This window comes from Lynx rufus, unplaced genomic scaffold (genome assembly GCF_022079265.1).
Source record: "Lynx rufus isolate CCGP_SWC_20201006 ecotype Redwood Valley unplaced genomic scaffold, mLynRuf1.p SCAF_6, whole genome shotgun sequence".
Taxonomy (NCBI): domain Eukaryota; kingdom Metazoa; phylum Chordata; class Mammalia; order Carnivora; family Felidae; genus Lynx; species Lynx rufus.
The window spans coordinates 72,297,079-72,320,578 of NW_025814878.1; the positions used below are offsets into that span (position 1 = coordinate 72,297,079).

The 23,500-nt window shown below is 33.9% G+C and overlaps 1 protein-coding gene and 1 long non-coding RNA gene across 3 annotated transcripts in view; one reads left to right on the forward strand and one right to left on the reverse strand.

Annotated features, from left to right (window-relative positions):
• The window catches only part of IBTK (inhibitor of Bruton tyrosine kinase), a 92,326-nt gene that overhangs the window by 66,600 nt on the left and 2,226 nt on the right, over positions 1 to 23,500 (forward strand). For both annotated transcript variants that reach the window (XM_047101499.1, XM_047101500.1), the window contains exons 26-27: positions 12,462 to 12,611; positions 23,297 to 23,429. In XM_047101499.1, coding sequence (XP_046957455.1) covers positions 12,462 to 12,611; positions 23,297 to 23,429 — 283 coding nt within the window. The remainder of the gene's footprint in view (positions 1 to 12,461; positions 12,612 to 23,296; positions 23,430 to 23,500) is intronic.
• The window catches only part of LOC124528125 (uncharacterized), a 98,805-nt gene that overhangs the window by 2,601 nt on the left and 72,704 nt on the right, over positions 1 to 23,500 (reverse strand). The gene's annotated exons all lie outside the window — the stretch shown is intronic.

A 23,500-nucleotide genomic window follows, 5' to 3' on the forward strand; every position in this document is an offset into this window, starting at 1 on the left:
TTTTCATTTGTTGTAAGAAACAATATATAGCATAGAAAAATTGGATAAACAATTTTTTACCACCTTAATTTCTTTGTCCTTCTGTATACATCATGAATATCTTTGCAGTGTTAATAATCTTGGTTTTCGTTATCACTTGTTTATTTTTTAAGTGTTTATTTATTTTGAAAGAGAATAGAGAGAAAGAATCCTGAGGAGGCTCCACGCTGTCAGTGCAGAGCCTGATGTGGGGCTCGATCTCACAAACTGAGATTGCGACCTGAGCCGAAATCAAGAGTCAGACGCTTGGGGCGCCTGGGTGGCTCAGTCGGTTAAGCCTCCGACTTTGGCTCAGGTCATGATCTCGCGGTTCGTGAGTTCAAGCCCTGCGTCAGGCTCTGTGCTGACAGCTCAGAGCCTGGAGCCTGTTTCAGATTCTGTGTCTCCCTCTCTCTCTCTGACCCTCCCCCGTTCATGCTCTGTCTCTCTCTGTCTCAAAAATAAATAAATGTTAAAAAAAAAAAAATTAAAAGAAAAAAGAGTGAGACGCTTAACCAACTGAGCCACCCAGGCACCCCTCATTGTCACTTCTGTAAGCAGGAGTATTTACTTGCTATTATAGAGATTTTCTCCATTACCGTTTACCTGTAATTTGGAGATTAATAGGAGTAATCTCCAAAGAGGTCAGATAGCAGTTTTGAGGTGTATAAAATAGGTTGTACTTCCTGCCCCCCTTCCATCCTCCCTTTTCTTTGTAGCCTGTCAGAACCACTTACTACAGATCTAAAGCATGATCACAGAAAAGAAAGTAAAGGAAGATGTGGGAAAACCCAGGTAAAGAATAAAAGAGAGTAAAACTTGAGAGAATGGGTTTAGTAGAATGTTTAAATTCATCAGTATTTGTGCACACCTTCTATATATGGACTATGGTAGACTGATTTGGTCACCCTCTGTAGGGTTTGTGGGATAGCTGTTAGAACATTGAGTTGTGTTTTCCCTAAAGAAAAGTATGGAGGGGCAGCTGGGTGGCTCATTCACTTAACGTCCAACTTAGCTCAGGTCATGATCTCATGGCTTGTCAGTTGGAGCCCCATGTCAGGCCTGTGCTGACAGCTCAGATCCTGGAGCCTGCTTTGGATTCTGTGTCTCCCTCTCTCTGTCCCTACCCAACTTGTTCTCTCTCTTTCTCTCTCAAAAAATAAATATTAAGAAAAGTATAGAAAAGATAAAAAGAAAGTTCTTGGATCAGCTCTCAAGATACTAAATATCTGTAACTTGAGAGAATTAACAAAGCACATGAGGAAGCTTTGGGCTTAGTAATATAGTTTTAGCTATGCCATTATTCACTTTTATTATTTAAAAACAAAAAGTAGGGGAGGATCCCAGGGAAGATGGCAGATTAGGAGGACCGTAAGCTCACTTTGTCCCATAATACAACAGATAACACACACATCATTTTAAATAACCCAGAAAATGATCCATACTACCAAGAGCAATCTATAGATTCAGTGCTGTCCCTATCAAAATAACAAGGGCATTTTTCATAGGACTAGAAGAAATAATCCTAAAATTTGTATGAAATCACAAAATAACCTGAACAGCCCAAGTAATCTTGAGAAAGAACAAAGCTGTAATAATCAAAACAGGTATGGTACTGGCACAAAAACAGACACATAGATCAATGGTGTGGAATACAGAGTCTATAAATAAACTCATGCTTATATGGTCAATTAATCTTTGACAAAAGAAGCAAGAACATATAAGGAGAAAAGAACACATCTCTTCAACAAATGGTGTTGGGAAAACTGGGCCATTTCCTTATACCATATCCAAAAATAAACTCAGAATCCATTAAAGACTTAAGGACAGAAACCATAAAACTACTAGAAGGAAATGGAGGTGGTAAGCTCTTAGACATCAGTGTGAACAACAAAATGAAAAGGCAGCCTACTAATTTGGAGAAGATAATTGCAAATGATATGACTGATCAGGGATTAATATCAAAAATACATAAAGAATTCCTACAACTCAATATCCAAAAAAAAAAAAACAAAACCCAACTCAAGTAAAAAATGGGCTGAGGACCTGAATAGGCATTTTTCCAAAGAAGACATACAAAGAGGTAACTAATAGACATGTGAAAAGATGTTCAGCATCACTAATCATCTGAAAAATGCAAATCAAAACCACATTGAGATACCACACTTCTGTCAGAATGATGATTGTCAAAAGACAATAATAAGTGTTGGTGAGGATGTGTTGAAAATGGAACTCTCATGCACTATTGGAATGCAAAATGGTACAGCAACTATCGAAAACCATATGAAGGTTTCCCACAAAATTAAAAATAGAGCTTCCGTATGATCCTGCAGTTCTCCTTCTGGGTACTTATCTGAAGAAGATGAAAACACTCATTGGAAAAGATAAATATAGAATCCTGTGTTCTTTGCAGCAATATTTATAATAGCCATGATATGATACAAGTAAGTACCATTGATGGATAAATGGATAAAGATGTGTTATGTATGTGTGTGTATATATACACACACAGTGGTATATGAGCCATAAAAAACAATGAAATCTTGGCATTTGCAACAAAGTGGATGGACCTAGAAGATATTATGCTAGGTGAGATAAGGAGGAGAAAGAAATACTCTATGATTTTCCTTATATATAAAATCTAAAAAACAAATGAACAAAACAGAAACAGACTCATTCATACAAAGAACAGTCTGGTGGTTGCCAGATGGGAGAAGGGGAAGGGGATTAAAAAGTCAAAGTAACACACTTCCAGTCATAAAATAAATAAGACACATAGATACAATGCAGAGTAGGAAATATAGTTAATAATGTGTAACAATGTTACTGCCAGATGGTAGCTAGATTATGGTGGGTGATCATTTCAGTGTATATAAATGTTGAATCACCTGAAACTAATATAATGTATGTCAACCATACTTTAATAAAATTAAAAAGTACAAACTAATCAATAATTTTATGTATCTTAGGATACCAAGTAAGTTTAATTATAATTTTATTCTGAATTATTATCAAAGTGAATTATAAAATTATTTATGCACTTTTTGTGCATTTTTGGCTTCTTGAGACTATATTTTTGGTATCTGAAGGATCTTTTAAAGTTTCTTTCTGCTAAATTCTTCTGAATATATGTATTTTTTTTTAAATTTTTTTTTTTTGTTTGTTTTCAACGTTTATTTATTTTTGGGACAGAGAGAGACAGAGCATGAACGGGGGAGGGGCAGAGAGAGAGGGAGACACAGAATCGGAAACAGGCTCCAGGCTCTGAGCCATCAGCCCAGAGCCTGACGCGGGGCTCGAACTCATGGACCGCGAGATCGTGACCTGGCTGAAGTCGGACGCTTAACCAACTGCGCCACCCTGGCGCCCCTGAATATATGTACTTTTATTTGTACTCATTGTACAGTGGGCTGATGGAACTTAGCAAAATATAGGTATTAATTTGTCAATATGTATCTAAAAATCAAATAAACATATAAAATATATACATATGCTTTGTTTTGTTATGGAAATTTTATAAGTTAATGGAACTAATAAAATATTTGTTAGAGATTTTAAGAACCTATTTATAAAATGGTTGGTATTCATGAATTTTGATCCATATTTAGTATAAATGGAAATAATCATTATTTGATTGTTGAATACTTTTTACACATAGGGTGCAAATATATGGTAGTATATGTTTGAAGAAACTAAAAATGAAATAGATTTGTTTTACTGAGAGTATCCCATGTAAGTGTTCATCTAATGAAACTTGGTCAGATTTAAATTTTACTGTGCTATGAATAAATTAGAAAAGCTTAAATTAGCATTTTAATCTGATTTACAGATTGTATTTATAAAGTATATTCAGTATTGTAGTGATTTAAGTTTTTAAAGATATTTCTTAAAAGTGTATCTTCCTCATCCTGAAGAATCCTCTAACAAGATTTTTTTTCCTTACAAGATTTTTTATGCTATGTTTTTATCTTGAGGTTAAGGTGCAACTTCTTAGCACATCACAAATTAGCGCTGTGAGTCTGCTTCTGATTATGGGAAGGATTTTCACTAGTTTGTTGGCAGATTCGTTCACCTAGTTTATATAACTCGTAGTACATAGTTGTGCTCCTGCTGTCTACAGTTAGGTGTGGCAATATGTATTAAAGACAACTGTTTTCTTGCATTAGAATAAGTTCTGATTGGCTGAATTTAAATCTAGTGTGCAAACACCAAGTGTATTTGAGAGTTGGCCAGTTTTCATTATCAACAGTTTTACTTGGAGAAATAATACATTTCTCACCATCTTGAGTGGAAGAATGCGCAAGCTTTGTGGCCTGGCTTGATGTATAAATATAAATTCTTCCAAATTCCATATACAGGTAACCCATAAATTATAAACTAATTTCAATGTTTAACTCTTTAGAGCTGAAAATTTTATTTCTTAAGGCAAAAATTTCAGGGCTGCTGTAGCTGAGAAACAAAATCTTGATTAAGTTTTAGTGTGGCTGTAAGTGTCTACAAATGCTTCTTCATAAAGTTACTGTGGCTGCTAAGATGGCAAGTAGCCAGAGCCTGGGTTAGGAAAGCAAAATCATGGGAAATCAGACACTGTTCCAAATTATGGCATCATCAGTGGAAAGAATAGTAGAACTCATTTAAAGAAATCTGGGTAAGTCATTTTTATAGGTAACCAGTAAGCATGATTAATGAACATGTGAGTTTAAGATATTTTGTAAGCGCTGTTACTTATATTTGTTCCAAAGGAGATATTATCAGTAGTTTTAAAAAAAAAAATTCAGAGTTTTTAAGAAGTATATATGTCATTTATATCTAGGAGTCCCTAAATTACTGCTAGGATAAATCTGACAACTTGTGCTTTTCAGATCATTATGAAATTTCTGTATTTAGAAATATGAATTACTTACAGGGGACATTCAATAGATTCTCCAGCAAGAATTTTTGCCAGCAGTGTTCGCAAATTGCTAATGTTACACTGTACTTTACACCATAGTTACCTTGTCAATGGAAACTGTTAGGTATGTGTGCTTTGGGGAGGAGGAAAGAGTTGTTAAAGAAATGGGGAGTGATTTCTTTTGTATATATGTTTAACTTTTTATTATGTTTTGTGTATGTACGTGTTTGGGGAAAATTTTTCGTCAAGTTATAGGTAAGTTTCTTTTGAAGAAATATTTTTAGCATGAATACCTTAGTAGATCATGTTTCTAGTACAAATCTCTAAGGAAAATTTCTCTGATGTGATTTAAGGTTTTACTTAGAGTAAAGAACTTTTAAATATGGGCACAGCAGTATAGTGATTAAGCTTAGGTTCTGGAGTGAGTCTTGCTTGAGTTTAAATCCTGTATCTGTTACTTGGGAATAATGTAAACTTAGATCAGTTTTTTAATCTTTCTTGGTCTTACTTTCCTTGTCTATAAATAAAGTTAAAAATAGTACCCATTTCACAGGAGTATTATGAAGCTGAAACTGAGTCAAAGCATGAAACATTTTAGTATATTCAACAATGTCTAATCAAATATGTAAATTTTAGCCATTAATATTTTAATAAGTTATAACTTAATTTGTAATATGGTTATAATATGTATTAAATTTTGGTGAACTTTTTTCTTAGAAAAATCTTATGTGAGACATTTTGTATTGATCTAATCTTTATTGAGCAAATAGAAATTTGGTGAAAATTTTTAGTTTTGTATGAATTGATGCTTATCTCATACGATAGCAAAACAAAGTGTGGATCATCAGTATCTGTGTTATCTTTGGCACTTTATAGGAAGTATTGTCTTGATTTCTTACAGAAGGCAACAGTAGACTAGATGGCAAGGATGGGTTCCATCATTAAGAACTGGTTCTGCCTTATCTCTCGTGATCCCCGCACTTTGGTTATACTCTTCTTTTAAACATAGGAAATGATAAAAATGCTTATCTTTCAGGATTGTTATTGTAAGAATTAAATGACAGGATGCACGTTAAAGTGTTTTACAAATATAATTTGGTAATTAGGTCAGATTCAGGTACAAATGAGTTATTCAGACAAGATATAGGATTTTAGAAGTCCTCACTTTTTTATGGACTACCTCAAATAGTTTATGAACTTAATCTAGGTATGGATTTTAAGGTTTCTTCCAAGTATGAGTTTAACTTTTTGGAGAATTATCCAGTTAGCATTTGTATTCACTTATTGACATGGCCACTTTGTGTTCTGAGTAAAGAAAATAGAAAAAAAAAAATAACTTAGGCCTGGAAGTTGTTTACATTATTATTGCTGAGAATTTTGACTATCTAATGTTAAGGATTCTGAAAATGATGCCAAGAATATGGTGTAGATCTAGTGTACAAAATAATAAGGGTTATCTTTTTAATTTTTCTCAGACTTTAGAAAAATACTAAGCCTATTATAACTGATTATATTTCTTCATGTCAGAACTTCCTTGTTCTCATTGTCTTCTTTTTCTCTTAAATCACAGTTTTGTTAAATGCTATGAAAATTATGGATAGTAAGACTTACATAGCATTTCTCTGTAACAGGTACTATTTTAAGTATTTTTCCATAAATTAACATTTGATTCTCAAACATTATCCTCATATTATTGATGAGGAAACTGAAGCACAAAGGTTAACTTATGAAGGTCAGAGCCAAAATTTGAACCCAGGAAGTCTAGCAACAGAGGCTGTGTGCCTAATCCTGACTGTTATCCTGCAAATTGCTTTTGTACTGATAGTAAAATAAAGCATTGATTATTAAGAGATTCTGATATCATAAAAATCTGAGTATGAGATCTTTGAAAGCTCAGTTGGTCTGTATAGATGATTAAATTTTTGCCTGTTTTTGGTGAATATTATTCTAAAATACATTCTACTTTTAATTATCAAAGTATTATACCTATAGTGAGTATGATTAATTTTGTGTATTTAGGGTCAACTTAATTTTTATTTCTATTTTATCCATGTAAAATTAGGTTTACATTTTAAGTAACTTTTTATTAAAACATTATATACACTTAAAAGTGCAGTTATCACAAGTGTATAGGTTGAATTTTCACAAACTGAACACATCTTGCACACTCAGAATTCAAATCAAGAAGTAACATTACCAGTATCTAGGCCCCTCCTGCCACCCTGCCATGCCCCCTCCCCAGCCACCAACCCCACTATCTTTTTTATCATCCACTCTCCTCTGACTTTTCTTTCCATAGATTTTCTTTTAATATATATAAATAGAATTGTGTTCCTTTGTTCAATGTTATATTTATTAAACTCATTCATATTTTGATGAGTACTAATATCCATTGTGTAAATATTCATTCAATTTTTGTTAGCATTTGAGTATCCTCCTTTTTTTACTATTAGGATTGGTTCTACTATAGATATTCTAGTTCATGTCTTTGGTATACATACAGTTGCATTTCTCTTGGGTATATAACTAGGAATAACTGGGTCATAGGATATGCATGTGTTCATTTTTAGATTCATTTTAGACAAAACATTCTCATCAGTGGTCTATGAGTTGTTCTTTCTCCACCTCTTTACCAAAACTTGGAATTTTTTAACTTTATTTTAGTCTTTTGGGAAGGAGTGCAGATTTCCTTTTCTATTCTGTTCTTTTTTTAATAACGTTATCAAGGTATAATTTAAATACAGTAAACGAACTAACTTTGTATATAGAAGTTTTGGCAAATGTATTTACATCTGTATATTCACCACCCCAATGAAAATTTTAAAAATATGTCCATCATCCAAATACCTTTCTTAGTCACTCTCTACCCTCCTCCCATGCCACCACTGATGAAATTTCTGTCACTATAACTTAGTTTTCGCCTGCTCTCGAACTTTATAAAGTCCAGTATATTCTGTTTCCTTCATTCAACTTAAAGTTTTGGAGATTCATCCATGTTGTTGCATGTATCTGTAATTTCTTCCTTTCTTGTTGAGAAATACTGGGTTTCCAGTTTGTTTTTATGAAAAAAAAAAAAGTTATATCCAAGTCTTAATAGACCTGTATTTTTATTTACTTAGGGTTGAAATTGCTGGGTCATATATTAAGTGAATGTTAGACTTTATCAGAAAATCACCAGGTGTTCCAGAATGGTCATATTTTACATTTCTGCCAGTAGTATGTGATAATTCCTGTTGTTCCATACCCTATCCAACACTTGGTACACTTAATCTTTTTAATTTTGGCTATTCTGGTAGGTGTGGTTTATTTTACATTTCTCAGGGGCTTACTGGCCATTTTCATATCTTTGGGATGCATTTTCAGATTTTTGCCTTATAAATTGGGCAGTTTATTTTCTTAATATAGTACTGTTAGAGTTTTATATTCTGGAAGTAAGACCTTTGTTAGATATAGATGTTTTGTGAATATTTTCTTCCACTCTGTAGTTTAGCTTTTCATTTTCTTTTTCTTTTTTTTTTTAATTTTTTTTCAACGTTTATTTATTTTTGGGACAGAGACAGACAGAGCATGAATGGGGGAGGGGCAGAGAGAGAGGGAGACACAGAATCGGAAACAGGCTCCAGGCTCTGAGCCATCAGCCCAGAGCCCGACGCGGGGCTCGAACTCACGGACCGCGAGATCGTGACCTGGCTGAAGTCGGACGCTTAACCGACTGCGCCACCCAGGCGCCCCGCTTTTCATTTTCTTAACATTATCTTTTGAGGAGCAGAAGTTCTGCATTTTGATAAAATGCATTGCATCAGTTTTTTGTTGTTATTTGATGTTAGGGCTTTTTGTGTCTTTGACTAAGGTTACAAAAATTTTGTTTTTGTTTTGATCTAGATGTTTTATAAGTTTAGCTTTTACGATTGGGTTTATGATTCAAATTTATTTTTATATATAGGGTAAGATAGAGCCCAAGGTTTTTGTTTCCCCTTCCCCCCCCCACCCTTTTTTTTTTTTTTTTTTTTTCCTTATCAGGTATCTAGTTGTTCCAGCACAATTTGTTGAAAAGATTGTCCTCTCCTCATTTTATTACTTGGCACTTTTGCTGGAAATCAGTTGACCATATATGTGTCAGTCTAATTCTGGACTCCTATTGAGTTCCATTTGATCTACATGTATATATCCTTAAGCCCATATCATACTGACTTAATAATGATAGCTTTTGTAAATATTGAAATCAGATAGTATAATTTCTTTGGCTTTGTTCTTTTTATACAAAATTATTTTTTCTAATTTAAATTTTTCCATGTTTGTATAAATCTTAGATTAGTTTATCAAAAATGCCTACTAGAAAATTTTAGGTATTGTTTTGGGTTTGTAGATGAATTGGATTGACAATTTACAATATTGAGTCTCCCAATCATGAACCATGTAATATCTTTTAGATCTTCCTTAGTTTCTCTTAGCAATTTTTTATAGTCTTCAGTGTATAGATCATGCCTATCTGTGTTTTGTTAATTTTATCCCTAAATATATGTCATATTTCAGATCATAGGACTTTTCTATAGGATTTTTCTCTTTTATCCTGTGAGTGTTAGATCACCCTTGCATTCCAGGAGAAAGAAACCTCACTTGGTCATTGTTTATTATCTTTATTTAATAAATTGCTGGGCATTACCATTATCGCTGAAAGTTTTCTTCAAAAAGTTCTTTTTCATCCTGGTCCCTTCTCCGTATCAATGTCAACCACTGTGGTGATTTTTCTTTTTTGACCTCAGATTAGTTTTGCCCATTCTAGAAGTTTATGTGAGAACAAAACATTATATACTTTTTTCTGTTTTCATTCAGCATATTTTTTCTTTCATTCAGCCTGTTTTTCACATTTATCTGGGCTGTGTGAACCAATAGTTTATTCCCTTTTATTACTCGGTAGTATTCCAAGGTATGAATATACCACAGTTTGTATTTATTCCTGTTGATGGACACCTGGACTATTTCCAGTTTTTGGCTATTGTGAATAAAGCTGCTGTTTGAACATTCTTGTGTAGGCCTTTTAATAGACATATATTTTAATTTCTTTTGTATAAATACCAGGGAGAATTGCTGGATTATACAGAAGATACATGTTTACTTATTACAAAATTGCCAGTCCTTTCCCCACAGCACTGTGGTACCATTTTATCCTCCCAGCAACAATGTATGAGAGTATTGGTTATTTCATATTCTTGCCAGCACTGGTATTGTCAACTAATTTGACCCATTCTGGTAGGTGTGTAGCAGCCTGTCATTGAGGTTTTGTGTTTCCCTGGTGAATACTGAGTACTTTTTATGTGTTTATTCATCTTTAGCATACTTTCTTTGTGAAGTGTACATTCAAATCCTTTTTGCTTTTTGAAATTCCCTTGACTTGGGGTGCCTGGGTGGCGCAGTCGGTTAAGCGTCCGACTTCAGCCAGGTCACGATCTCGCGGTCCGTGAGTTCGAGCCCCGCGTCGGGCTCTGGGCTGATGGCTCAGAGCCTGGAGCCTGTTTCCGATTCTGTGTCTCCCTCTCTCTCTGCCCCTCCCCCGTTCATGCTCTGTCTGTCTCTGTCCCAAAAATAAATAAACGTTGAAAAATTTAAAAAAAAAAAAAAAAAAAGAAATTCCCTTGACTTTTATTATTTGTGTTTTTAAGTTTTGAGTTCCAGGAGTTCTTTTTATGGTCTGGATACAAGTCATTTGTCACATATGTGTTTTGCAAATGTTTTCTGTTTTCTTAATATCTTCTGATGAGAAGTTTTAATTTTCATTAAGTGTAATTCATCATTTCTGTAGTTGATGTTTATTCTTATATAAGTCCTAAGAAACCTTTGCCTACCACCAAGTTATAGTCGTCTGTTTTCTTCTAGGATACTTAGCTTTTATATTAGATATATGACCCATCTTGAATTAATTTGGGGATATGGTGTGAGATAAAGGTAAAGGTTTCTTTTATAAACCATTTGTTTATTATAGATAATTACTTTCACCACTGAATTGCTTTGGTAATTTAATTATTGAAAGTAGAAGGACTGTATATATGAGGTTCTATATGTAAGCTCTCTGTTCTTTTCCATTGATCTGTTAATCCTTATGTCAGTACCACTCTGTCTTGATTCCTGTGACTTGTTTTATCTTCTTCCAGCTTTGTATTTCTTTAAGAATACTTTGACAAATCTAATTTTTTTTTGTATTCTCATATAAATTTTAAAATCAATTTGTCATTTTCTACAATAAAAAAACTGCAGGATTCAATTTTTTAAATAGAGCTAGGTCTATATATTTTTTTATTTCTATTTTTGTTATCTTTGATAAATTGTATTTTCAAGATATTTGTCCATTTTATGTAAGTTGTCAAATTTATTTGCACAAAGTTATCATAATCTTTATTATCTTTTTAATTCCAGTAGTATCTTGTATTATCTATTGCTTTGTAACAAATTATCCCTAAATAATGACTTAAAACAACCAGTGTTTATTGTCTCATAGTTCCTTTGGGTCCTATTGTCTCATATCCTCTGGATATGGCTTCACAGAGTTATTGCTTATGGGTGCCCCTGGCTCAAGTCTTACATTGCTGCAATCAGAGTTCAACGAGGACTGTAATCATTTCAGAGCCTGACTTGGGAAAGGATCCTTGTCCAGGTTCACTCATATAGAGAACTGGATGGATAGTTTTCTTCCTTACTTTCCTCATATTAAAGATGTTGTTCTACTGTCTTTTGGCTATCCTTGTTTCTAATAATATAAGTGTTTTCATACTGTGTTGTATTTCTGTGGATGCTTTCAAGATTTTCTTTTGATCTTTGGTTCTCAGCAGTTTGCTCATGTGCCTAAGTATGGTTTTCTTTAGATTGATCTTTGGGGTTTGCTAAAATTCTTCAATCTTTAAATTTGTATCTTCTACCAGATTTGGGGAATGCTTGGGCATTGTTTCTTTGAATATTTTTGTCAGCCATATTTCTCACCTCTCCTTCTGGGACTCCCAGTTATATTTATGGTAGACCTTTTGATATTATCTAAGTCACCATGGTGGAAATTTTTTCAGTCTTCCCTCTGTTTAGATTCAAAATTTTGTATTGCTTTATCTTCAGTTTTACTGACTCTTTTCTAATTGTCTGTTACCTTCATCGGTGAATTTTGTTTTTTAAATATTGAATTAAAAGTTCTTGAATTTCTGTTTTATTCTTTTTCATAGTTTTTCTCTGGGCTTATTCTTTATTTTTCGCTGGGCTTATTCTTTAATTTATTCTGCACATTTTTTTATTGTTGCCTTAGGCATAGTTATAATACTTGTTTTTAATATCATTGTTAATTTCAACATCTGGGTTATCTTCAGTGTTGGTCTCCATCGTTTTTTTTTTTTTTTTTAAATCACATCATTTTGATTAGTTCACAACTGACAGCAAGAACCCAGCATCGCCTTAAAAACTAATTACATAATATTGTAAAATTTTTGGTGTACATTTTCCCCATTCTCCCATTGTGATTTCTAGCACTGACCTTTTAAAAAATGGATGTCTTAACATGATCTTTTGTCTTTTGCAGGGCATCTTCTCTACATTCAGTTTCATCTAAGTCATTCCGGGATTTCTTAGTAGAAGAAAAAAAATCTGTTACTGGTCACAGTTCAGGAGATCATGTCAAAAAAGTTTGTTTTAAAGGAATAGAAAATTCCCAGTCTCCAAAAGTTGAAAGGTAATAAGTTAAACTTATACATTTTCTACCTTAAAAAATTCTATGGTAGTTTCACGTTCTGAAATCTTTAAAAATTTATCAGGCGGATTTTTACACATTCTTTTACACTGAAAATTAACATGTCTTTTTTTTTGAGGCTTTATTTTGGTAGAATTGTCTTATAGTAAGCTTGTATATATTTAAAGTATTTAATTTGATGTTTTGGCATATGTACCTGTGAAACCATCACTAGCTACACTCAAAACAGTGAATATAACCATCATTCTTAGAAGTTTCCTCATGCCCCTTTGTAATTTCTTCCTCCCTACCCCATTTTGCTCTCTAGGCAGCTACTAACCTGCTTGTGTCAGTATAGACCACCTTGTATATTCTAGTTTTATACCTGTAGGACCATTCAGTATGTAGTTTTTGATTCATCCATGTTGCTGTGTGTATCAATAGTTCATTCCATTTTATTGCTGAGTAGTAGTTCATTATGTAGATATAAAACAGATGATGGACCTTTGGGTGTTTCCAGTTTTTTCTCTAGCTATTTTTGATACAAGTTTTTAAAGTCCATTGTATTTTATTTTATTTATTTATTTTTGTATATACATCTTATTTAATTTTTTAATATGGAATTTATTGCCAAATTGGTTTCCATACAACACCCAGTGCTCATCCCAACAGGTGCCCTCCTCAATTCCCATCACCCACTTTCTCCTCCCTCCCACCCCCATCAACCCTCAGTTTATTCTCAGTTTTTAAGAGTCTCTTATGTTTTGCCTCCTTACCTCTCTGTAACTTTTTTTTTCCCCTTCCCCTCCTCCATAGTCTTCTGTTAAGTTTCTCAGGATCCACATAAGAGTGAAAACATATGGTATCTGTCTTTCTCTGTATGGCTTATTTCACTTAGCATCACACTCTCCAGTTCCATCCATGTTGCTACAAAAGGCCACATTTCATTCTTTCTCATTGCCAAGTAGTATTCCATTGTATATATAAACCACAACTTCTTTATCCATTCATCAGTTGATGGACATTTAGGTTCTTTCCATAATTTGGCTATTGTTGAAAGGTCCAATGTATTTTAAAAGAGGTTTCGTATTTTAAATGCTTACATGGAACATGAAAATCTAAGCATAATTTAAAAGCAATTTTCTAATAAAAATAGCTTCTTTGCCATGGTATGTAAATTCTCTTAATCACTGTACAAAAAGGAACATTCTTAGAGCATTAGATAGTCCTGTGTTGGAAGAAAGAACTGTGTTTCAAGTTGGTTGACTAAATGGAATTTTTTTTTCTTATTTTTGCTAATATGACATCTCCCAAAGATATTAATCCCTAAAGTATTTTAGACAAAACAAAAACATAATTAAAAATGTCAGCTGTGACCAGATTAATATTGTTTTAGGTAATGATAAACCTTTTTTCACTATTTGTTAATAAGCCTTTTTCCCCCTAAATCCTTTTTTTTAAATGAAATCTTATGTCCAATTCCAATGTTATCAAATATGTTTTGCCGATTGAATCAAGAAGAGGGATGTGGGAACCATTACTAGTTTAACCTTATCATATCTACCTTACAAGCAGCTCCTGAAGAACTGTCAAAGTCTTCTAACAACATTGGAAACTACTGGTTTAGATGAACTCTTTAAACTATTTTTGTAGTTTATGTCGTGACTGACTGCCTTATTATAGATAATGTATATTTGGGACCAAAGATCTTGAGCCATTTACTTACAATATGGAAAATCAGGGATCAGAAAGAATCTGAAAAAATCATTTGCTCTCTCTTCCTATCTTTATGAAAACTTTTATTAGTAGAACATGATTTTAAAATAAAAATCTTAAATGTAACTCTAACATATGAAACAGATAAACGTTTTATATGCTTACTTAGGAAAAAGAATATTAAGGCTGGTTTGTTAGGGTCATAAATACAGAATTGGGTGTGATGTAAGACATATGTAGTCTTAAAATTGGCAAATATTTAATGACTTATCTGCTCTCTATCAGACATGATGCTAGGTACTAGAGTTACAGTGATAAAATTACCATAGCCCCTGCCTATTTAGAACACAGTCCAAAAGAGAAGAAAAACCTTACACAATTCAGTGTACAAAGCATATTTTAAGTCTCTAATATTAAGAAAATCTTGACTGAAGTAGTTATAAATGATATAAAAATCAACTCACAGATTCTTTAAGAGCACAGTTCACTTAAAGATGACAGAAGAAATTTTATTCTTGAATTGATGTAAGAATGAATGAACCTGGCAATAGAAGTTAACATGCCAATGACCTTCAGTGTATTAAAAGTATTTGTATATTTTTAGTTTTAAAAAATGTATTTCAGAAAAAAAATACCAACAAATGTTTGGTGAACATTTTATTGTACACTGAAAATGACAAACTATTCAGTATTTATAAGGTGTTTTCTTAACAATGTTGAGGGAAGGACATTTTATTCCATTCATAAGTAACAGTCTCTTAAGTTCTCACAGTAAAAGTGTTTATTTTCAACTTCATTTGAATGCCATTGTACACATACACATGCATTTGTTTATATATTTCATAAATGTGTATGTTTACAGATTCTAAACAGATGTTTTAAATCATTATCTCTCATGTTTTTCAATCCCAGGTTTTTAAAAATTTTAAGTTGGCTTTTGTTATACTCAGTAATGATCCTGTATCATAATACTTTTAAAAACTGAATATAGTCTTTTTCAATAATAAAAAGAAATAAGAATACCATTGGTTTTTGTAAATTGTGTGATGAGTGATGTAGACCCACTTTTAAATAGAAAGACATGTAACTTCCTTATTTTCTTAATATGAAACACAAATCTGCATCTGCATGTATTCTTTTTTTTTTTCCTCCTTTCTTGTTTTGCACTGGAAGAGTTATTTTTCCTATCTAAGGTTAGTATTTGTACCTGTGCTGGCATCTTAACTCCTTTCCACTTCAAAAGCCTTAAGCTGCTAATTATCCCTTTCTTTTCTTGTGGATATTCAGCCTTTTTCCTTTTAGGTAGATACCTCCCATCTGGTTTTGAATATGCTCAAATCTCTCTCTTGTGGTCTGGGTGAGGTAATCAATCCCTCAGTCATCTCCCACGCTTTCTTCTAACAGTTGTCCTATCATTACCAATCCCTTACTCCCTTCACAGCCAGATTTCTCAAAAGGGCTGTCAGCTCCCAATCACTTCTTAATCCAGTCTGGCTTCCAGTCCCATTACTAAACTGAAACAGTTGAGGTGAAGTTCAGCAGTGACCTCCATATTGCCAAAACCATGAACTTTTTTTTTGTGACTCATTCTACTTGAAGTTCAATTACAGGTCATCTTCTCATTTCACTTTATATTCTTTCTACACTATTTCATGAGCTTCTATCTTCAGTTATTAGCTATAAAGATTCAAAAATTTTATCACCTGCCCACAACTATCATCTGAGCTTCAGACTTACTTAACTGTCTTCTTGATATCTTCATCCCACTTAGATGTTCTGAAATACTGTAAACTTTATGTCCAAAACCAAATGTTTTTTCTCATGCCCCTTTCATAAAATCAAACAAAAATATAGAAAAAACATGGGGCGCCTGGGTGGCTCAGCCGGTTAAGCGTCCGACTTTGGCTCGGGTCATGATCTCACAAACTGTGAGTTCAAGCCCCGCCTCAGGCTCTGTGCTGACAGCTTGGAGCCTGGAGCCTGCTTTGGATTCTGTCTGCTTCTCTCTCTGCCCCTCCCCTGCTCATGCTCTGTCTCTCTGTGTCTCAAAAATAAATAAAATGTTAAAAAAATTTTTTTAAATATATACAAAAAACATCCCCTTCCCTGATTTTTCTTCCAAAAATTTTCCAGATTTTTTCTTCTTGATTTACCCAAAGATAACAGGAATATTATTTCAAAAAGATATATGCACCCCTATATTTATTGTAGCATTTTTTACAATAGCCAGGTATAGAAGCAGCATAAATGTCCATAGATAGATTAATAGATAAAGAAGATGTGTGTGTGTGTGTGTGTGTGTGTGTGATGGAATATTACTTAGCCATAAAGAAAAATGAGATCTTGCCATTTGTGACAATATGGATGGACCTAGAGAGTACTATGCTAAGTGAAAGAAATCAGAGAAAGACAAATACCATATCATTTCATTTATAAGCAGAATCTAAAAAAGCAAAAGAAACAAGCAAAAACAGAGACATAAATACAAAGAATGGATTGGTGGTTGCCAGAGGGGAGAGGGTTGGGAGGATGGGCAAAATAAGTGAAGGAGACTAAGAGGTATAAACTTGGGGTTATAAAATAAGTAAGTCATGGGGATGAAAAGTACAGCATAGGGAATATAGCCAATAATATGTAATAATGTTGTATGGTGACAGATGGTGACTACACTTACTGTGGTTAAGCATAGCATAATGTGTAGAACTGTTGAATTACAGTTGTACACCTAAAGCTAAGATGACATTGTCAATTCTATTTCAAATAAAAAATGCATATATAAAGTCCAGTTCTTAATGAGAAGAATGGAATATTTTATGGTTAGTTGGAAACAAAAAGGTATATCATAATACTTAGCTTAAAATTAAGACAAAAGTTCTCTTTTAAAAAGCCCATTCTTCCTGAGTTTTCTTCCTTGGTAAATGGCATTTGCAAGTCTTTAACATTCTGTTTTCCTGACCAATATCTAGTCTACCATTAGGACATGTCATTTTTAGATCTTGAAAATTTATCAGATCATATAGTAAACTTTGTCTTCACTGTTTTCTCCCTCGTTCATATTACTGTGATCATTCACTTGGGCCACCTGAGTAGCCTAACTGGTACTTGCCATGGCTTTTCTTACGTTCCTCCAGTATATTGAGCCAGTATATTCTTTACTGAAATGCAGGGTGAAAGCTAGAATCTGTATATGGCCTTTAAGGCCTACATAGTCTGGCTCCTGCCAGCCTCTTATCTTTCTCTTTTAACATCTCTGTATTCTAGTTCTCTTCTCAAATGCCATTTATTTCTGGCCACCTGCCTACCCTTTGACTAGTTGACTCTGATTCTTCTTTCAGTCTCTATTCAGTCATATTCTACGGAGAAGTCAGACTTCCCTTCCTGCGTCAGTTTTCTATGTGTTCCCATAGCATTTCTTATTCATCACACTTTCCACAGTTGTTATTAGTGTGATTCATTGTTTAGTGTTTTCACCTACAAATACTTTAATGTTTTTATATCCAACTATATATTCAATGAAAGCATAGGAGAGGAGAGTCATCTCAATGAGAGAAGTTTGATCGCTGCTCCTTACTGAATTACCAACGCTTATTTTCTAGCATGTAGTAGGTGCTCAGTGAGAATAAGATGAATAAATGAGGTAAAATTGTAGCTGTTTCAAGTAACATTTGTTTCTAATAAATGAGTTATGTGCCTTAGGTGTATAAATTGTAAGATACGAACATTAAGTTCATTTTTGTAATAATTTTACATTTTGAATATTAATGCTGTAGATTGAAATTTTATTTTCTTTCGGTAAGTCTTTATTTGTCATAGAACTCAAAATATGGAGAATCTGTGGTTTCATAGTTGATCACTAGAGTGTGCTATAACATCAAGGCTCTTAATTGTGAAAAATGGCATCTGCTGTTACACTGGTTTGGAAATTGTAAAGGAGTGTATAATAGTGTCATGCCATCCATAGCTTGACTGTTTGGTAAGTGGAAGTTAATGTTTTAAATAGCTATAAGTTATCACTGAGCACTGTGTTTTATCTGATCACTAACAAGTAAAATAGCTTGACTTTCATTTTTTAATTTCATCACAGAAAATGTGTAACCATAAGTGAGCTTTTTAAAAAGGAAATAATAAAACAGGTGAAGTAAAATATTAATTCACCAAATTATATATGAACAACATTCTGCTAGCCTCTATTATGTGTATATATAAAAGTGTTATATACAGGCCTAGTCCCTTAAATGTATTTGAAATCTACTTGGTAAGTCTATATAGGCACTACATGGAAGTTAAATTAAAGGTCAGGAATGAAATTGGAGTACAGTATAATAATATGAAGTCACAAGGCAATATATGATTTAAGTGATAGATGAGTGGTTCAGAGAAGGGGAAAAAATGGCCATGGGCTGGAGATGTGTTTAGTTCATAAACACTTTTCTTATTCAGTGCCAAATATTTGACCATTATATGTATGGCCATATGAATAGTATTAGAAAAATATTGATCTATTTGCATTGCCACAAGCTTTTGAACATAGGATGGGGTTTTTAAAAGAAGAGAGGAGAGGGGGTACTGTAAATAGAGGAAACAGTGTTATGGCAAGAAGCAGAAATGCTATGATTCTTTAGGGAATTTTCATGGCAGGGATGATGGAACTCATCTTAGGAAATTCCTCAAATCCTACATCTTGTTTTAATTGTAGAAACTGTGATTTTTTTCCCCCCGAGGCTAGAGAAATCTAGGAATGGCAATGTTATTTGGGGATTTTAAAATGTAGAAAAGGGGTTTGTGTAATTTATGTTTATTGTTACTTGTGTGTTCTTTCATATTCCTTTCACTTAAACACCCCCTTACGTAATTCTGGGCAGAAACTGATCTCGTGTTTCTTATTGGTTAGGAAAACTAGTTGTGAGATAAAAACTGTTACATCAGCTCTAAACTTACGTAAAAATCTTTATAATTAAGCTAATACAGAATTTTTTTAACTGTATGAGTAAGAAGTAATTTATTCTCAAAGTCTAAATTTGGCAAGATTAACGTTCTTTGAACAAAAATCTCTGAAAGAAGATTTTATTTTAGCCAGCCTTTCAATGTTGCTTTTATTTTCAAAAGGCTAAATTTTATAGATTGTCTACTGAGATGTCTGTTTTGCAAATACCTAAAGCTTAATAATGTTGTGTTTATTATCTGGAAACTTAGCATGTTTTGATATTTGTTTAATCAGAGTTCTGTTTAACAGTTTTGCTTCATTCTAAGATGAAATTTTCATGGACTTGCAGTTGTTTGGGTAAATTTATAACTAATGAGATTATCCATTGAAAAACCATTAATGGAAAGACTTCTGGGATTACCATCTTATAAAACAGATTTGAGTTTCAGTCTAACATAGTAGCCCTCTGTGAACCTCTCCTGAACCAGTTTTATCACATGAAATGAGAACAACAATGCCTGTCATACAGGTTTATTATAGGGCTTATATCTGATGATGTATATGAAAGTACTTTATGTATTATAAAATCTGTTATACAGGTGAGTTGTTATACTTAAGCTCTGATTTGCCTAACTTTGATTTAATAAGGCCTGTATAAGATAGTGTAGTCCTGATACTCAATTTGTTTTAGCCAGTATCATAGCATTTTCACAGACAGTTTGTAGCTGTTGCTTCTTACTTAATTGAATAATAATTGATTACACAATATTTTTCCATTTCTTTGCAAGTGTCTAACACTTTTAGCTGATCCCCAGATACCAGAGGGAGTTTTTTTTTTTTTTTTTTTCCAACGTTTTTATTTATTTCTGGGACAGAGAGAGACAGAGCATGAACAGGGGAGGGGCAGAGAGAGAGGGAGACACAGAATCGGAAACAGGCTCCAGGCTCTGAGCCATCAGCCCAGAGCCTGACGCGGGGCTCGAACTCCCAGACCGCGAGATCGTGACCTGGCTGAAGTCGGACGCTTAACCGACTGCGCCACCCAGGCGCCCCCAGAGGGAGTTTTGAGCACCACTTAAGTCATTATCTGTGTTTATTCCATGCTATGCTTCAGTGCCCCTAGAAGGCCTCTAATCTCCAGTCTTGGACTGACTTTATTGACTTTAGGACTGTTTTTTTTTCCTAAGAACCTTTCCAGGAACTTAACCATGGGAACTTGCATTTAGTCTTTAAGGTACCTCTTTATTCCATCAGAATGTAGAATTTTTTCTATTTATTTTGTAGTTTTTATCTCATACTTAAAATCCTTTGGCTTTCTGATTCAGTTCATTATTCCTAATTATATTTTTACAAATGACTGTGTTCCACATGTCCTGCTGGACACTGAGAGACAAACATGAATGAGGCACAGTGTGTACCTTGAGAGACTAGTCGAGCAGTTAAGGCAGGTGTGTAAATAATAATAACACAGTGTGTAAAGTTCTGTAATAGTAGTTGAAGTGCTTTAGGAGTAGAGAGGAGGTGATATTTGAGCCAATCCTTAAAGAATAAGAAGATATTTGTAGTGGAATGTATTCTAAACTAAGGGGAATAATAGAAAAAAGGCATTTGTGATAATGGAAAACATACTGTACTCTGAGTAAAAAAGACCAGCTTTCAGCTGTCCCTGCTACTTACCCAACCTGTGAATAAGGCAATTATGTAATATTCTTTGAGTCTAAGTTTCCTAATCAGTGTAATGGAATAATACATGCTGCTTTCTTTACAGAGTATTACGAAGATTAAATGAGATAATGTGTATGAAAATACTCTTAGTAAATTTATTTGCCCACACTTCAGGTCTGAACATTTTAGCTTTCAGCGCATTTTGTACTCTGGCCCTACTAGTTCATTTTATTAACTTTATATCCCTTTTAATCGCATCCAAACTCTTAAGCCTATCATTCTGTTTATTGAAAAGAACAACTTACCTTTACTTAAGCCACCAGAATCTTTTACTATTCATGTATCTGTACTACCAAAAACCCTGGTCAGTGCCACCTTCCTGAGCTTTAATGCAGTTTCCTCAGTGAAGACAGCAGCATATACCCTCATCCATAGTATACCAGTTTCTCCTGTGAATCCATACTACTTAGTACATATTGGTACAGGTATCAATTGTTTTATCTCATGTTCTTTCATCATTGTTTACATAGATTTTTAAATCTCTCCTCCAGAATCTTTTGAGGGGAGAGACTGAGTTTTAATCAGATTTTCAGCACCATAGTGCTACACATACCCAGTAACTGCATAAACAAATCAGGATGTCAATATTTTAGGCCCTGTTTGTTCATTCTCTGACTTTCTTTTAAATCTGTCTAGGCCTACATTTGCTCATTCCTGAAAGAGAGCATTGGATAAATCCAGATAATCTCTAGGGTACCTTTCTAGCCGTAAAATTCTACAATTAGGCCAGTCTCTGTAGTACCTTTGTTAAGTTTTTCCCTTACAGGAATACTTCCTACCCCCCTTATCCTGTACCCCGTTACTGTCTTTTCCATGAAGCCCTCTCAAGTAACCAAATCTTTAAAAAAAATATATGTTTTTAATGTTTTTTTTTTATTTTATTTTTTTTTTAATTTTTTTTAAACGTTTATTTATTATTGAGAGAGCGTGAACAGGGGAGGGTCAGAGAGAGGGAGACAGAATCCGAAGCAGCTCCAGGCTCTAGCTGTCAGCACAGAGCCTGATGTGGGGCTCGAACTCACGGACGGCGAGATCATGACCTGAGCCGAAGTCGGACGCTCAACCGACTGAGCCACCCAGGCGCCCCTTAATGTTTATTTTTGAGAGAGAGCACAATGTGGGGAGAGGGGAAGAGAGAGGTGGAGACACAGAATCTAAAGCAGGCTCCAGGCTCTGAGCTGTCAGCACAGAGCCCAACGTGGGGCTCAAACTTACCAACTGTGAGATTATGATCTGAGCCGAAGTCGGACACTTAACCGACTGAGCCACACAGGTGCCCCTAACCAAATCTTTTTTGATTTTTATAGTCCTTGTTAGATACTAAATTATTTTCTGCTATACTATGTCATTTTATGTTTTTTTCCTCATTTAGTTTGTGAGTTCTTATAGGATAGAAATATAAGATATGATCTCTATATTCTAATTCCTGGCTTATCAAAGTATTTACTATAATAGTTGCTCACAGAATTTGGCTGCTAATTATCTTGTTTATATGTATTTTGAAACAGTGCTAATTTTTCACTTTTATTCATAAACTATTAATGTGGAACTTTATTTACAAAGTTTTCTGTATTTCCTAATGTATGTTTGATAATAGTAAATGCTTATATGAATATTATTATAAAAATAGACCATTTCTTGCAAGATCATCCTCTGTGGTATTTTATACACATGATTTTATGAGTATAGTTTTTTTGTGTTTTGTTTTTTACTTATAATTTTAAAGGGAAATCTGACCTGACTCAGGGATTCGTAATTCTTCCTCCTTATTTCTATTAATAGTTTTGCTAATATTACTAGAGGTCTTAATCTCCAGTTTTGGCATTTGTTTTGCAGATGTTCCACTCATGGTACTCCAGGACTAGAAGGCAACCATATTTCAGATTTACCACTTCTGGATAGTCCCAAGGCTAACTGATTAGTTTTGGAGCCTTCAAAGCTACGCTGTTGCTTAGCACTGAAAGATAATATTAAGACATTGGGAATAGTATGATATTGAATAGAATGTATTATCTAACTACTGTCTGCTCCACAGTTTTAGTTACCTTTCTGTTTAGTTATATTGTTTCTGCTCCATCTCACCTATTGGTGTTTTCTAAAGTTATCTCTACAGCACTGATCTCTGCAGCACTGATCCAAATAAAGTATTAGCTCTCCTTTCTTCTATTTCTCACCTTACCATTCTATAAAGAGAATGCAAAAGCTTCCAAGTCCCCTTAAATTGTAGGTCATTGGGAAAAAATGTGGAAGAGTATTTGAGAGGAGATTTTATATGCCAAAATTTGGGGAGATGAATGAAAACTCATTGTTACTATTCTTTCAGTCCCTGGCTGTCTTCTTCATTGACTGCTCCTTCCATGGTAGCCCCCGTCACTTTTGCATCTATTGTAGAAGAAGAATTACAGCAGGAAGCAGCTCTTATCAGAAGTCGAGAAAAACCCTTGGCTTTGATTCAGGTAAGTAAGTTGCCTATAATGGACTTAATTTAGGGAAGAACTACATTACATATCATCCACATGTCTTAAAA